Source organism: Pongo abelii, chromosome 11, assembly GCF_028885655.2.
Source record: "Pongo abelii isolate AG06213 chromosome 11, NHGRI_mPonAbe1-v2.0_pri, whole genome shotgun sequence".
Lineage (NCBI taxonomy): Eukaryota > Metazoa > Chordata > Mammalia > Primates > Hominidae > Pongo > Pongo abelii.
In genome coordinates, this window is record NC_071996.2 from 36,529,375 (window position 1) to 36,547,279 (window position 17,905).

Consider the following 17,905-nt stretch of genomic DNA (forward strand, 5'->3'; position numbering starts at 1 on the left):
GGGCCAGTCCTAGAAGCTGGAGAGCCATGCTGATGATATATGCTTCCCTTGGAATCTGTCAGTATCAGTAACATTGTGTGACATGCAGGCAGCTCTGGCAGTTAATGTCACATGGTGGTGCAGAGACTGTAGGATTCTCAGTGGTGTAGCTGGGCTGGCAGAATGGTGATGTGGATGCATGGGCCATTAGTTTGCAGTCTCTCTTTTTTTTTTTTTTTTGCCATAAATGCAGCCTATGTGCAGTCCACTGCCTACACATCTGCTTTGAAAGAGTGAAGAGTTGATCCTGTATGGCTAGGATTTGTGTCGGTTTAAATGAATCCATCAAAAAGAAGAAAAAAATTCCTTCTTTCTCTCATCCCCATATTGGTATAATCAGAGGCTTTCAGGATAAATGGGTCTACAGTAGGTATTTGAGGGATTGTAGTAGCTGATTTTAGATGATTGCTGATTTATTCGAATTTCTGGTTAGAGATTCCAGGGCAGCAGGGTTCGGTGAACTATGACCTATGTGCCAAATTCAGGACCTTTGTCTGATTGTGTAAATAGTTTTCTTGGAATACCTCCACTCCCATTTGTTTGTAACAAATGCAATAACAGATAAACATGATAATTCCAGTATTTATTTCATAAAACATCTGAAACATTCTGAATCCATCGATCAGCAGTCACCATAGTTATTCTAAATACTCATCTGATCAAGTTCCTTATTGATTCAACTACTTCCCAGGACTCCCATGGTCTAAGGCAGAGTCAGCAAACCATGGCCTTATGGGCCAAGTCTTCCTTGGTACCTGTGTTTGTAAAGAAAGCCACACCCATTTGATTATATGCTGTCTGTGGCTGCTTTTGCACTATAGTGGCAGAGTTGAGTAGTTGTCATACAGACTGCAAAGCCTAAATATTTACTGTCTGGTTCTTTACCAAAAGTGTTTATCAGTCTCTGACCTAGATAGTCTCTGGGTGAGTCTCTCTCTCTCTACTGGATTTTGTGTGTATGTGTGTGTCCCAAGTCTCTTTCACGCCTGTGTTTGGATACGCTCACGACATCTTCATAAGGCGCACATATAGTGCAGCATTTCTCTGCCCTCTGAAAATGCTTCTTGTAAGTGGCAGGTCGAGAGTTGTAGTGGTTAGGAGCATGGGTTTTGGAGCCAACTGGTTTGTCTTTGCCACATCCTGTCTGCATGGCTTAGGCCCTAGAAGCACAAAACCGGTTTAAAGTGGGATGTCAGTGCCTCTCACCAAGGACAGTGAGACATGAACAAGGTGCTGTGTGTCAGGTGCCTGACATTGTGTGCTTGTTGTTGGCTGTTAGTGTGACTTGTGACTAGTACTCAAACAATAATAGAACTTGAAGAGTATCTTCCCTGCCCCAACACATCCTTGTTTTGGTGATTTGAAGAGAGACTTCTGAACTTCTTTGGGATTTGGTAACTCCACAGTGATACCCAGAAGATCTCCCGGGCAGCCCGTGTGGAACATTCAGTGCGTTTGTTCTTGGAGTGTGGAGGGCTTTTCTGTGTATTAACTCTGTCAGTCCAGAGAGGAGTGTGTTGGCTTTTGCCTCCCAGGGAAGTGTAGAACCAGAGCCCTCTGCAGGTCAGCCCCATCTGCATCTCCCAGCCAGTGTGGCAGGGGCCATGCCTGCCAGTGACGTCTCGGGAATTGTGTCATGGATGGTGCCACTCACCCGAGTCAATGCTATTCTTGTTTCTTAGGTGAATTGATCTCTGTCTCCAGCAGCCTGACCCAAATTCTGATCCCTAGTGATCACCTCTTATCTAACAGGACAAACCGGTCCACTTGTGTTCTCTAATGAACAGTAATGGAAACCCGAGGCGAGGTGACATTTCCCCTTATGGTCCATCCACACGTTGTTAACCCTGGCTTCTCTGGGCTGGGGTACTGTCCTAGAAAAGCTGCCAGCTCAGGCTCAAGCAGCTGTGCTCCCAGCTTCTCTCTGCCGACCCCCATCCCACTTTGCCTCCTGCCTGTTTCCTCCTTGACCTCCAGGTTCTGTGTGCCTGCTCTTCCCTCCTTCTGCCTGTCTCCTGGTTTCCTGAGCTTTTTAGTCCTGGACTGGCCCTTTGGCTTCTGTCTTTCAAGCCTGGTCCTTCAGGAAATGTCTGTCATTGGCTGGAATATCCTTCACATTTTGTGCATACAGTGAGAAACAGATGGACAAAGGCCCTGCTCTCATAGATGCTTTGTTATCTTTGGAAGGGAGGAATAATAAACAAGAGAAAGTCAGATAGCAGTACATTCCAGGAAGAAAAATGGTGATAGGATTTAAAATATCTGAGGGGCTACTTTGCACTAGAAGGTCACCTCTTTGGAGGTATCTTTTAACCAGAATGACACACAGAGCAGCCAGGTACAGTGGCAAGAGAGAGGTGGAGGCAGAGCATGCCAGGGAGAAGGCATGGTGTGTGCTAGGCCCTAAGGCCAGCATATGCACTCCAGGGTGGAAGGGAGGCCACTGTAGCTAGAACGAAGTGAGCAAGCAGTGGCATGGAAGGTGTTGAGGCAGTGAGAAGCCGGCAGCTTATGCAGAGCCCTGTAGGCTATGGCTTCTGGTATCAACATGGATGTTCTTATGTGGAAACCAGATGTCGACCTCACCCTATAGTTCACTGCTTTCTCTATGGGAAGAAGGAAGTTTTTTCCTGAAGGAGGCACACACGCCGGTTGGAGAACCAGCATAGGGCTTTTGGTTGCTGGTTGGGGGCAGTGGAGAGGTAACTGCTTTGGACTTCTGATTGGCCCTCATTGGCTTGGGATGCTATGTCTAAGACGTTAACACCATTTAGGGCTGCTGAAGATTGCTCTGAAAGGTTAGCAGCTGCCCTGTGTTGCAGATCCAGATAACGTTCTGAGATTTGGATGAGAGCTTTTGCAAGTGTTTCCTTCCACCTCTCTTGTGAAAAAGGAATAAAAACAGGTTGGATTTCATTAAAGATGCAAGCATGTAAAGGGTTTTTTAGTTTTTTTTTTTCACTTTTCTTTTGTGTCTCTCTTTCTACAAATAGGGAAATATGGTCAAGGAATGGGAATGGTTTCTTTCTTCTTTTTCTTTTTTTTTTTTTTTTTTTTTTTTGAGGGCTGGGACTGTTGTGGGATAATGTGGAAAACCACTGTTGCCAAAGTAGAAATCCCCTGCCCTTGAGGGAAATACACTGTTCTTGAAGTGAAAATGGTAGGGAAAAAAATAGCTGGGCTGTTTGGTGTGTCTGAGAAGGCTTTAGTTACTCTGTGGTGACGTGGCTGGTGTGATTAAAGAAAGGGCTTTCTGCTTTAAAAAGCTTGGAACCTAAAAAGGGGCCTCTCTGTGGCTTGGGACTTTTCCAGCCATCCTGTGGTAGAGTCCAGCCTGCCCAGTATCCTCATCAAAGCCAGGCCAAGTTCACAAGCACGCCCAGGCCAGTCAAAAGGTCTGAGGAAGACCTCAGGGATGTTTTAGACAGGAGGAGTAAACGTAAACTCAGAATAAGGGGCTCATTCTTCTACGCCTCAGTCATTAAGACCCTTTCTTTCATGCAGCACCACTACTTCAAGTCTGGATTGAGGAGGGATTGCACGCACATGTGTGAGGTTGGAGTCTCAATCTCAATGTGATTGTCATTGCCATGTTCAAACGATGAGGCTTAGAATGTCCCTTGTCTTACCTGGTGGCCATAGCTCTCTATGACCCTCTGCTTCTTCCCAACTGTGTCCTGGTGCTCTTTTGCTGTCAGAAGTGCTTGGGCAGACCTCGTGCTGCTGTGGACACCCTAGAAAGCTCCACACCCTCTCAAGTCTACTAAGGCATGGCGGCTCTCTTCTAGGACAAGACTGTTGGGTGGTGGCTGAGCATTCGCCTGTCTTTGAGCCTCTGCATTTACTCTCCCCCACCTCTTCCTCTCTTCCTTCTTTGTTTGTAAATAAAGTTTGTTAGAACACAGCCATGCCCATTCCATTCTGTTTCAGAGAAGTTAGCCTTCCCTCCTTCACAGGAGGGCCGAAGCCCACTGTTACTCCCATTCTTTATAACACTCAAGCTACTTAGCATCAAGTATTTGTTGTATGAGCTGATCATGTGTCTCTCCCACTTACAATGCAAGTTCTGAAAGAGCAGGGACTTTGGTCTGTTTTGTTCCCCGCTGTGCCCCAGAGCTTAGTACCTTTTGCCTGACACATAGTAAGAGCCATGAATGAATAGCAGCAGCCCCCGGTGGAACTCTGTGATGCTCTGTGTGGTACAGTTACAGCTGGGACTCATTTGAAAAATCACAGTAATGTTTTTAGTGAAGCAGGAAATGAGAAGAAATTCCCTATGGGTTCTGCATCTAAGAGGCTCCAAGTAGCTGTTATGTATGATCCTAACATGGGAACCATTGTTTATTCTGGAAGGTAGTTAGTGTTTCTGTTGAGATGGAACACGTTGTGTTCCTTACTGATGTGTGACCTTGAACAAGTCACTGATCATCTTAAAGCTTACTTCCTCTTTTGTAAAACAGACAATATAATATCATTTAACCTCATAGGCTTGTTGTAAGGATTACAAATGACAAAGTTTATTAAGGCACTTAGATTAATTTAGATTATTCTTGTTCTTTTTTTTTGGTATTGTTTTGGTTTTATTTTTGTTTTGTTTTATTTTGTTTTGTTTTGTTTTGGAGATAGAGTCTTGGTCTGTCACCAAGGCTGAAGTACAGTAGTGTGATCAGGCTCTAGCAACCTCTGCCTCCCAGACTCAAGCCTTATGCCCACCTTAGCCTCCAGAGTAGCTGGGACTATAGGCATGTGCCACCACACTAGGCTAATTTAAAACAAAAGTTTTTTTCTGAAGATGGAATCCCACTGTATTGCCCAGGCTGTTCTCAAACTCCTGGCCTCAAGCGATCCTCCCACCTCAGCCTCCAGAGTAGCTGGGACTATAGGCATGTGCCACCACACTAGGCTAATTTAAAACAAAAGTTTTTTTTCTAAAGATGGAATCTCACTGTATTGCCCAGGCTGGTCTCAAACTCCTGGCCTCAAGCGATCCTCCCACCTCAGCCTCCCAAGGTGCTGGGATTACAGGTGTGAGCCACTGTGCCCAACCAGCACTTTATTAAAATGCATTTGTTCCTATTAGTTATCACTAACTCTGGCTTGAATGTACCTGCATCTGTTACCACCCAGGCATAACTGTTCATGTAGATCTGCCATTGTTCATTCCTTTGAACACAGGGCTTCAGCAACCTGTTTATGTAGCTGTTCTTAGCATTTACAGGGGTAGAGCCTGACCAGACATGAGAGGGAATATGCTCTGTTTCAGAAGAGGTCAGGCTTGCCACCACCCTCCTAAACTAGGAGACGTGGTTGTCATTGCCCTGTTCAAAAGATACAGTTTTCTTCTGTGGGCTGTAAGATAAGCTGGATGTGGCCAAGTTCACCTTTGTATCTAACCAGGGCATTGGTGGTGGTGGTGTTTCTGGCATGGTACAGCGAGCAGGAAGCAGTAGTGTGCAAGGCCACCCTTTCCAAGAAGGTGTGGGCCCTGGCGTCAGGTGGGGGACAATGGATGACAATAGGCTTGACCTCTCAGCACTTCTCTGATTCCTTATCTTTTCTATAAAAAAGGCTAAAATTCTTGGTTCCTATTCCATGCAGCTGGCTACATGTTAGGAAAATTCAAAGAATAACCTAAGAACTCTATTTAGGTTCCATAAAGCACTTAATATCATCAACAGACCTAGAAAGGATCCTTTACCAGATTTTGATGCATGGAAACTTCCTCAATAGTAATGACACCCTCTGCAACACCTTAGGAAAAACATTCGCTTCTGGGCACAAGTTCTGGTGAAAGCTTAAATCTGTAGTTCTAACCCAGAAGAGAAGGCTAGTCAGTGTTGCTGAGCATCTGAGCTGCTCTTTGACTTTGGTGATAATTGTTCATGCCCTTTTCTGTCCAGAATCTGCTGGCTGGGACAACTGCAGGGTGGAAGCCACCTTTGTCATTTCAGGAGCAGGCAAATTATCTAACATGTGGCTTTAAAATTCAAATGAGATAAGGCAATAAGGGTCACTAAGATGTTTCTGGTGGGTATTGCCTTACATGACTTTAGGGTACTGGTGGCACTATCTTTGATTCTTAAGAGTACAATTCATTGTACTATGTATATACATTTAAAATAAGACTTAATGCCTTTGTGACTGAAAATAATGTGAAATTTTATGTAAAATTAAAGCATATGAGGAAGTATGAAGAAGAATAAAGAATAAATACACTCTTTACCTCTAAGTGCAGATCTTACCGGATAAAATTGATTTCCCTTTAGTTCTTTAAAAAAAAAAAGTGATACGTACATGTGTGTATATGTGTATATATGTACATGAATATATGCTTTTTAAAAAATTAAGATACTGCATTTCCTTATGCCATTAGGGGTTTTTTTTTTTTTTTTTTTTTTTTGAGATGGAATTTCACTCTTGTTGCCCAGGCTGGAGTGCAATGGCACGATCTCGGCTCACCGCAATCTCTGCCTCCCAGGTTCAAGCGATTCTCCTGCCTCAGCCTCCTTAATAGCTGGGATTACAGGCATGTGCCACCATGCCTGGTTAATTTTTTGTTTTTTATTTTTAGTAGAGATGGGGTTTCTCCATGTTGGTCAGGCTGGTCTCGAACTCCCGACTTCAGGTGATCCGCCCTCCTCGGCCTCCCAAAGGGCTGGGATTACAGGCATGAGCTACTGCACCCAGCCAGCCATTAAGTATTTTTGATAACTGTACACTTTTCATTTTTTTATCCATCCACTTAACAAATATTTATTGAACTCCTGATATTAATAGCTAGTGGCCGTAAACAGAGATGACAAGCAGACTTGGTCTCTGCCCTCCCTAAGTTTACAGTCTAGTGATTTATTCTATCTTATGAATGGCTGACATAATGTAATTTAATCTTTTTGTTGTGTGTTTGGGTAATTTCCAGTTCTTATCTGTAATAACACTATTTTATAAATAACACTGCTTTGAATGTCCTTGTACATAATAAATGGACTGTATTTGGGTCATTATTCTATTATCTTTCTGTGGAAAGGTCACTCTGAAATTAGTTTAAAAATATATAATTGATGAAACTTGACATTCCTGACAGTCAGTGGAAATAAGAGGTTAGGGTTAATTCTTTTTTCATTAGCACCTTCCTTTCTCATTAACGCCCTGTCTTTGCCGGTTTCTCCAGAGCAGCAAGTGAAGCTGCTCTGTGGCTCTGTTGTTCATGCTCTGCCTCTCGGGCAACCATGGTGAAAAGGGATTTGATTTAGGAGCAGGCACAGATGTAAATTATTTTTGGCAGTTCAGATGTAAGACCTTGCTCATTGCATAGTTGGTTCTGTGCCATAGTATCATGGCGGCCGTACCTTCACGGTAGATCTCAACCTTGGTTGTGCCCCAATCCTTGATGGACTCTGCAGATCCGGATTTAGTGTGTTGGAGATGCAACCTGGTAACTGACTGCACAAAGTGAGTCTGATGCACAGCAGGGCTAAGAACCACTGCTTTAGAAGCATGTTCCAGGAAAAATGGGGTGGTGGACAGCGTAGCTCCCAAGCGTGGCCATTTTTGATAATTCCTCAAATACGGATTGATTTTGATGATCTGGGAAATGAAGGTTTACCACCCAGTCTCACAGCATTAGCTGATAGATCTATAAACCTTATTCCACCAGCAGGGCCCTCCTTTTTACTGAGATCCCATCTCCTTGAATTCCAGAGATGGAGAAAACTGTGACTTGCAGTTATAGCTCCTTGGCTGTCTGCTCAAGGATGTGTCTGTCAGGCCCTTCCAGTCACTTCTTACCCATCAATACCATGGCTTCCTGGAAATGAAAACTTAACAGAAGCTGTCAAATAACCTGTTCCAATGCAGTTTAATCGACCTTACCATTTATCAGAGAATGCCAGCATGATAGAAACGAAAGCCTGCTTCCTCCAGAGAGACATTTTAAATGTTTTTCAACTACTTTGATCTCGACTTCATCATGTACAGTAAGTTTTAGGAATGCAGAATTGCAGTAGTAATGTTGGGATTAAATTTTTATTGCGAAGGCTTTGAAGCACAAACAAAATTTTAAAAGCTCATTAGTAATTGAAAATGATAATCTTGTTGAGGACACATTTTATGGCTATAATAACTATAAGATGCAATGAAATATTAAAATATACTAGAATTTGGAGTAGTATTTTTCTCTCATTTTTATTAAACTATAGAAATTATTTGTACAGTTGTATTTAATAAAAGGGTTACCATTAGGATTAAAACACAAACGGTCTGGGCACGGTGGCTCATGCCTGTATTCCGAGCACTTTGGGAGGCTGAGGCTGGTGGATCACAAGGTCAGGAGTTTGAGACCAGCCTGACCAAGATGGTGAAAACCCATCTCTACTAAAAATACAAAAATTAGCTGGGTGTGGTGGCGCCTGTAATCCCAGCTACTCAGGAGGCTGAGGCAGGAGAATCGCTTGAACCCAGGAAGCGGAGGTTGCAGTGAGGTGAGATCGCGCCACTGCACTCCAGCCTTGGCCACAGAGCAAGACTCCATCTCAAAAAAAAAAAAAAAAAAAAAAAAAAGATTAAAACACAAAAATACTGTTATTTCTTTATTTTATTTTATTTTTTTTATTAGAGATGGAGTATTGCTCTGGCTCTGTTACCCAGGCTGGAGTGCAGCGGTGTGATCTTGGCTCACTGCAGCCTCCACCTCCCGGGTTCAAGCGATTCTCCTGCCTCAGCTTTCCGAGTAGCTGGGACTACAGGCACACACCACCACGCCCAGCTAATTTTTGTATTTTCTGTAGAGACGGGGTTTCACCATGTTGGTCAGGCTGGTCTCTAACTCCTGACCTCAGGTGATCCGCCTGCCTCGGCCTCCCAAAGTGCTAGGATTACAGGCGTGAGCCACCACGCCGGCCTCTTATTTCTTTAAAGTTGTGGTAAAACTGTTAACAGTTTTTGGAGGTTTAACAGTAAAATACAAAGGTGCAAAATAATTTCATTGCCCGGAAAGGTATAATTTATTGAGCCTTATTTGTGAGAGTACTATAGTTTGTTTCACTCATTCATTTGTTCACTTACATAACACATGCTTAATGTGCCAAGCACTGTATAATGATACAGATATGGGCTTGGCGTCATCTCTGTCGTTGTGTTTTTTATTAACAGCATCTTTAATCTTGGGTTGGCTGCTTTGAAGTGGTGACTCAGGTAGCTGCTTGAGTTGAAAATGAACTTTTTTCTTTCATATTGGGAGAGAAAACATGCCTACCTAGGTAAAGTGCTTAGAGAATTCAAGGTTTTTAGTAGCCTTATATTCCGTCTTCATTTTAAGGGAGAAGATAAAGAAAGAGTCTTAATTTTAAAAAAATCTTGGATCACTTGATGTATTTGGTAGTCTCCAGTGTCAGCTGGTGGATGTTTAGTGATACTGGATCAGGTGGACAGAGTTGCCACAGGACAGGGACATGAGTGAGTCTTAAGAGTGGTTGGTATATGTTGTCCCACGAACACGTGGCAAAATCCCAGAGGTTATTCCCTAACAAGTAGATTCAGGGGGAGCAAGTCAGAGATGCTTGCTGGTGGACAGGTCCGTTGTAGTTCTTAAGAGGTGGTGAAGCATGGTGGGTAAGAGCCATAGCCCTGGAACCAGACTGGGTTTGAGTCCTGGATCTGTAATCACCTCTGCTAAATTATTTAGCCTCTCTGTGCTATGATTTATTCATTTGTAAGAGGGGCATAGGGATGATCACATGCTCCTCAGATTGTCTTGGTAGGATTAGATGAATTAGTTCATGTAAAGTGCTCGGCACACTGCCTGGCATGTAGAAAGTTCAGTAAGTGGAGGAGGTGATACTGGGGTGGCCGTGGTGATGGGGATCCCTCCTCCTCATTATGAATCCCTTTTTACACTCCATGTCACACAGTCACAGAAGGTCAATCTTTGGCAGATGGGGTCAACAAGAGATAGTAGGTCAGTTGTATTTACTGGTCACTGTAATTTGAGAACTGAGGGAGAATATCTTCCTAATTATAAGTATGACAACTTCGTATCCTACCTACAGTATGCTCCACTAATGACTATCAGCAATAACAATGGATTGAGGGACTGTGTCCAGTAGTCTGTTGAGAGCCCATCAGCATTGGCTCATGTTCTATTAGCTCTCCCATAGGGAGGAAGGCAGACTTCCCTCACTGCAACTTTCTGTTGTATTTGTAGTAGTCCCTCCAGTGAATGGAAGTCACACATGATGCAGGTTCATTCAGTAGGCATTTCCTATCCTGTAACCTCTCTATCACAGTTCTCTCTCCATGTCTCCACAGAGGGGCAGTGGGGAATACAGAGGGGTTGAGAGAATGCACCTAATTCAGCGGTTGTCAAATCAGGGCAGTTTTGTCCCTCCAAGGGATATTTGTCAGTGTCTGGAGATGTTTTTGATTGCCACACCTGGAGAATTGCTGTTGTCATTCAGGGAGTAGAGACCAGGGATGCTGCTAAACATCTTACAATGCAAGGACAGTCACCACGACAACGAATTACCTGGCCCAAAGTGTCAGTAGTGCCGAGGTTGAGAAATCCTGAGTTAAGTCACACTAGGGGGCCAGGGCTTCTGTACTTGGGCTTCTGTGCTTGGCCAACTACAATTACTGGTGATAGTTAAATGCTATTCTAGATTGTATTCGGATTCTAGCTGGCTGATGACACAGGCTCTAGGCAAAGAGGCTGAAATGGGGGAGATTGATCTTTTATATCTGAGGAGTATTTCTTTATGCTGAACATTGCCACTTCTCGCTGGCACGACTGCCCCCTTCTGTGTGGCTGGCCTCTGGCACTCTTCAGAACTCTGGAGAGCCAGTTGACGCATTAGACTTAGTGACAGAACAGGTGACCGACTCCCGCTGTCTGTGCCAACTAATGATGTGCCTGTGACAGACTGAGTCATGCTGACCGTGGGACTGCAGACCGCAGAGGAGAGTGCTCTCATGACCCCTTGGATAAAGCAGTAAAGCTTTGCATCACCTGAGGAGAGAGTTCTTTGGGAAGGATGAGAACATTTTCTAGTGAAAGGTTTTATTTTACTTATATATTTAACAGGCAGTTATGCAGTGCTTATTATGTGCCAGCCAGTATTCAAAACACTTTATAAATATTAACTCATTAACTCCTCTTGACAACCTCAAAGCTGAAGTGTTGTTCATGTCCCTCTTTTACAGATAAGGAAACAGGAATGCCAGAGGTAGGACTCAAACCTAGGAACTCTGGCTCCAAAGTCAGGCCCTTAACCACTGTGTTATGGATGAAAGACTCTGAACTTCACCCTTGGTTTCTTTTTTCTACCCAGGTTCTTGACTTCTGATTGGTCCCATTGAGATGTCAGGGAATTAAGCAGTCCTGAGGCAAGCCCTCATTTTATCAGCTCATTATTTAATATCTGTGAACCTCAGTTTTCTTATCTGTGAAATGGAGTCACATCTACCTCATGGGGAGGATGTGAAGATTAAACAGTTGTCCATTTTGCATTGCTATAAAAAACACCTGAGCCTGGGTAATTTGTAAAGAAAAGAGGTTTATTTGGCTCAAGATTCTGCAGCTGTACAAGAAGCACAGCACCAGCATCTGCTTCTGGTTCACGGGGCATAATGCAACAGGCTGTTGCACCTTTGTTGAGGTTCGTTGGCTGTGGTCTGTGCTGTTTATGTGACCATGTGTGTTTATTTCATGGCCAGATTACCGCATCTGCTCAGGGACAAGTTTGCTCTGTTTTTAGGAGAATGGAAGGTGGCAACTTCCCGTTTGTCTTAACTCAGGGCTTTTCTCAGTCCTGCTACCCACACTGTGCACTTTTCCCCTGGCCCACTCCCAATTCAGAAATGGGTCTGGATTCTATTTCTGTGGATGGTTATGCAGTCACCCATCTGCTTTTCTGACACATACAAGTCAGTGTATCTTTCTGTGATTATGAATTTTTAGAGGAGAGAGTCTAAGCTTATCTTTTTTTCTTCTTTGAATATCTTGTCTACAAATAGTAAATGCATCCATAGGGGTGAAGAAGGAGTTCCTGTAATTTTTCCAGAGGGAAGTTTAGTACTCTTTAATGTGTAGTCAGATGTGTGAGAAAGGGACCCAACTCTTAAATGTAAGAACCATGAGAGAGTGTCCCTAGCATCTAGAATAATATCTGGCACATAGTAGTAGCTTAATAAGTATTTGTGAGCAAATGAATGAGACTAATCTTTATTTTAAATATTTCCTAAATCTGATTATAGTCAACTCTGGGTTACCTAGCAGACCTGAAAATCTGGAGCTGTAGCTTTTATGAAGTGTTATTGTATGTAACTAACAGAATTAAACACTTTTAAAAAAAACTGAGACATGCTAGAGTATGCAACACGAAAAATAATGAACTTGATCCAGAGGCTACTTTGGGATCTTGCTGCACTCTTGGGGTGTCAAGCTTTGTGTGAGAAACTATGGTGCTGTAAGGAGGAGGAATTCAATGTAGTGCTATAGCAGGATGCTAAATAACAAGGAGTTTTCCTTGTTGACCAAGTAGCTGGAAATAGTTATACCATGTTACTTATTGCCAGACTTGCATTCCACGACAGACTGATGTATTTAGTAGGATCTGGGCCAGTTGAAGATGGCCCTTGTCATCTTTCAGATGTGGTTTGACAGATCTTTTGTATCACTTCAGAAACATTTGAGAAGTTTTTTCTCCATGATAAAGAGAGCAAGCCAGACAGATATATAGAGGTCATAGAATTTTAAAATTGTCTGCACTTTCTTTTACAGATCTGAAGAAAACCCTTGCTGTGTTATTAGATAACATTTTGCAGCGCATTGGCAAGTTGGAGTCGAAGGTGGACAATCTTGTTGTCAATGGCACCGGAACAAACTCAACCAACTCCACCACGGCTGTTCCCAGCTTGGTTGCACTTGAGAAAATTAATGTGGCAGGTAAAAAAAAAGCTATTCTCTGCCCTGATACGGAGTCACACCCTGCTTTGGACCAAGAAGAGAATAAAGGAGAGCAGTGATTCTTACTGGAACCTGCATAATATAAATTCTATAAACTTGGCATGGCCATTGTAAAGATAAGTCTAAATTTATTTTTTAATAGCAGATGTTAAAATGCTTTTTATAGTTTTATCGTGATGCATAATATTTGGTGGTTTGTGTGACACATTTGCTCTTAATGAGATCCTGGAATTCACTTGTAAAGAGACGATTCACGGCATAGATTAAATGAAATATAGAGGTTATTTGAGAAGCTCGTGCCTTTTAGAGTTCCTTCCTCCTCCGTACTCCCATCAGACAATTTTGAAAGTCTGTTACGTATAATAGGTTCTCTCCTCCCTGTTGTTAAAAAAGAGCCACCATTGCAGAAAATGCCTCCTATGTATATATGGAGAAATAGAAATTCTGGAAATGGCTTTTAGGAGATAACTCCTGCCTAATCCTAGGCAGATTCTGTAGCCACTCATGTACACCACCATACGGTTCCCACTGGGAGGCATTTTGTTTGGCTTCTTCTGGAAACTGGAATATTGGATGAGACAAGGAAAATTGACTAAAAACAACACCCAGATTATACGCAGCATGTTGTTGCCTACAGCTCACATTAGTATCCCCCACCCCCGCAACTCCCCCACCATCACACTGCTCTGAGGTCAGCCCCTGGGTCTTTGTGCTTGAGCCAGGACTGCTCTTGTTAGGGTGACCACAATTTTCTGGGGACCCAGGACAAAGTGAAGAGCCTGGGGATTAGGATTCAGTGGTTTGGGTGAATGGTTGTGAACAAGCTGTCTATACTTTTGGTGGGTGGTAGCCAAACTCTGGTTAATAGATAAAAGTAAGTAACTAGGTTACTTTTGACATCAGTTCCTGCTTTAAAAAAAATCTTGTTTCATATACTTTTAAGCTTATTTATTTTCCTTTCCCTTTTGCTTGTAAAAATTCACACACTTAAGTGGGAGAGATTATTTACCTTTCCCACCTCCCAGTGTCAAAACATTTAATTGTTTTACATTATGCAAGCTGGTTATTACCTTTTTTAATGTTCTTTGCCCTTGAGCAAATTTTAAATTGAAAAATATATTTCTAATAATTCAAAGTATTCAACCAAAGGTATTAAAAATAACTTTTAATTACAACACAGAGGCAGTGTCATCTAGGCCATAAATCCTGTCTTCCTTGCAGTTTCCAACAGCTTCTGTAATTAGACAAGAGAACCTCCCACTGTGTTTAGCTGCTTTTTAATAACTGGAACCATGCCTCTTCAGTCTCCACTTGCCACCCCTGTACCCAGTAGAAAATGCTACTGGAAAGGCCCTATCTGGTTTCATCACTGTTCTGTGTCATATTTCTGGAGGTGGGATGGAGTGTTCTGCCTTTAACTTTGCTGTTCCCCACTGCCTCTGAAGTCCTGTGGCTTGTGAGCCCCTATAAACACATCTGCTGTCATTCTTTCCCCCAATGTGGGATCTTGCTGCTCTGGCTGTCCTGTTTGTTGCAAGGCTCACAAGGACTTTGCTACCTGGGCTTTAAGCCACAGAGCACAGGGTCGTGGGTACACCTCTAAGAAGGAAATGGGAAGGACTTGGTGACTACTTTCAAACGAAGTATGGAAATATACCAGCCATATGTATTGAGCTAGTGTACCGCGTAACAAGTATCATATTCTCTAAGCCAATGGCTCTGAGCGGGACTCCTTTAAATGTGCCACTGGTGCTGTGTTTTTAATAATATTTAAAGAGCCAGAGTGTTGTGTTTTGTTTTTTTTTTCCTTTTTGGGAAATGGGAGCAAATTTAGAGTTACACATTTAATGATTAACCTCATTTGCATGTCTTTGCATCTCTCAGGTATGTGTGGGACACAGTCCATACCATCATGATTTTTACTGGCTAATTAGGAAAAGAATACACATGCATAAAATGACACAAACCATGGTTGCTGTAAAGTAGGGGTGACTCAGAAAAAAATTGGGAGGCAGGGAAGGAGAGGAAACTAACGTTTAGTAGCTGTCCAGTAAATACAAGTTCCTCTGCCTGACCCTCCAATGTACATGATTTTACTTAATCTTCTTAGCATCTCTGAGAAGTGTTTTCACAGGTTTTGTTGAGTTTAAGTACTTGGAAGTGGGTAACTGTTGGTGCTGGAGTCCCCTGAGCTCAGCTTAAGATCTGCTAGTGCTATGTAGAGAAGAGATTCTGAGTGTTAACTCCATCTCTCCTTCCATTTGTAAATTATCATGAAGGCGTGTGTCTGTAAAAAAGATGCTACCATTTTCTTACCTAGAAGAGAGCTGCCAGTTTCCTAGATTTAATCATCTGTCTCATTAAAGATTTCTCTGTCTCATTGTCTGCTCTCAGGCTAATGTTTGTAAAAGCTGGTCCGTGTATGTGTGTGTGTCTGTGTGTGTGTGTGTGCACGTGCGCGTGCATGCATGCAGAGGCATCCCTTTCATAGACACTGTCTTGGCCAGAGTGGATCTAAATATGCTGGACAGCCTTCTTCATTTCCCCCAGAAGGTGGGGGGGTCCTTTATATCTTGGCAGTCAACTACATATTTTTAAAAAATGATTTGCCATGTCTATAGAGTACCAGAAAGAAGAACAAGGATTTGAGTGAACAGTTCTCATTTATGAGCAGCCCTTCCTTGCTTTTCTGCCCTCTCTCTGATCCACAATCATGCTGGTGTCTTCAGACCCCTCTGTCAACCCAAGAATGGCTCCTGAGCTGTGAGAGTTCAGTTTTATGGGATTCCAATCCTCACCGAGTAAAGTTTTTCTCTCTCCCTTCCTGAATGGAGACATGTGGTAATTGCTCAGAAATGTTCTCCCTGGTGTGTCTTTACTGCTGACTCTGGTGTCTTATTGCTCACTGATGTTTCTGATTGCTTATTGTTATGTCTTATTGCTTGCTGATATATCTTCTGGTTGGCTATAAACTGTCTCTAAATTGGGTACCATAGCAATTGAAGAAGGATTCCCTAAATTTATTTTCTTTAGAGGGATAGCTGTGTGTGTGTGTGTGTGTGTGTGTCTCCTTATTTTCTCTCTCTAGCTGTGTTCTGTGTAGCTTTTATCCAGTATGGCTTATCCTCACAAATTTATCACCAAGGGTTTTTTAATGTGAAAGTAAATTTGCCCCTAGGGAAATTTAGGTGGAAATGAGCTTTATTAAAATCAAGAAATCAGATTGAACTGGATTTTTGAGCTCTGTTTGTCTTGTTGAAGAGAAAGGGGACTCAAAGGAATGAAAAAGCAGATTTTTAAAATCCCAACCCTTCCACCAATCACACAGTAAATTAATTTCTCCATATTCACTTTCTGAAAGGGCTTGAAAGGCCTTCATCAAAATTCTCTCCTTTTAGAATGATGCTTTGAATTTTAGAAAGACCCATTCTGTGTTTCTCTAGTTTTGTGATCTTAAATGAGGAAGTGGAGTGAATAGGATTGGATCTATGGTTCTTTGTCATGTACCTGAAATGGGGAAAAGGTAAAAAGTATACATATCTGATCATGAAAATGCTTACCTTCTAAGGACTGAGTGTCTGATACATCTTTGTTCTGCCCATAGTGTCTTGATTGTAGCCTTACCTGTTGGAGGTAATTCAGTAAATATTGCTCACATGGATTGGTTTCTATTGGAGGGAACAGCATTTGGTTTCACCACCCGGAGGAGTTTCTTCTTACAGTTCTTCTTCTCCATTTACATTTGTGGCGATTTGCCTGGAAGTCAGACTTGGTACTTCATTTCCCTAGTTCTCAGACCTTAGCAGACACCACCTAAGAAGTGGGACTGCCTTTTTTGTTGGTCAGGACTGAACTTCTCATCGACGGTTATGGGATGTGGAGGCTTCATAGGATGTGATAGTTACAATCCTAGATTGTGATATTTTAGAGGACAAGAACATTGTGCAGCTCTGTACGGGGTAGTGTATGTATGTGCATGTGTACACATTTATTTATACTCTCAATAACGAGTTGTCATTCAGCTTCAGCTGAATAACCGGCCAGTGTTGACTGTTCCCTAAAAGCCAAAACCATAATGATACCATCCACGTAGTGTTGTGATGACTTAACAATTGCGAGGTCACTTGGGAAGCAGAATCACAAAATCAAAGGTACAGGTATAACTCAAGCAACTGTTTCCTGGTATTTAATCCAAATTGAACTTGCAGCAACCCTGCATTTTTTCCAAAGTGGGGAGCGATATGCAACACTTTCCAGTATTTGGGGTTGAAGTGCAATGTATTTGAATTTGGAAGCTGTTCTTAAAAACAGCAACCATTATTATTATCCTTAACATTTGAAAGTTGAAAATGAAAAATGTCCCTGCTGAGTTCCAGGGCTTGCATTTGGAAGTGCAGTTTCCCCCGCTTTGTGCTGCTAATGGACCTTGAAATTTAGTTGCACCTGTGCTCTTACCTTGTATGTGTACCCGTGTTATCAGTTTGTGTTGAAGTAGCACCTGAAGTGTCCCAGCTCCACCCGTGGGCAGTGGCTCGGCAGATGACTTTCCCAGGGTCAGATATTGGCATGTCAGTGAGATCCCAGATGCTCCTGAGAGATAGGCAAAAGATGAGATTGCAGGTGACTTCCTATTAAGTTGAGCAAGAAGCAAATATGTTCTGTCTATCTACCTGTCACTTTCTGTTTTGTTATTTGCAATGGTAACAATAAATATGTGGACCCTTGTCAGAAGCTATTCTTTTGGTATCTTTACAGAAAAATGCTTGTCTTTGTTGGTATGGTTTTTACTTTGTGTGGTCAAGGATATTTTGATTTTTATTTAGAAGAAGAAAAACGTAGTTCAGAAGTGATGGTGATCTTTGAGGAAGTGTATTTATAGCAGTGATTAACAGCTGTGGGTGATTTTGC

At 42.5% G+C, this 17,905-nt stretch overlaps 1 protein-coding gene across 5 annotated transcripts in view; it reads left to right on the forward strand.

Moving 5' to 3' along the window:
- Positions 1-17,905, forward strand: part of MGAT5 (alpha-1,6-mannosylglycoprotein 6-beta-N-acetylglucosaminyltransferase) — a 338,815-nt gene that overhangs the window by 134,253 nt on the left and 186,657 nt on the right. For all 5 annotated transcript variants that reach the window (XM_024243304.3, XM_063712758.1, XM_063712754.1 and 2 more), the window contains one exon: positions 12,812-12,976. In XM_024243304.3, coding sequence (XP_024099072.1) covers positions 12,812-12,976 — 165 coding nt within the window. The remainder of the gene's footprint in view (positions 1-12,811; positions 12,977-17,905) is intronic.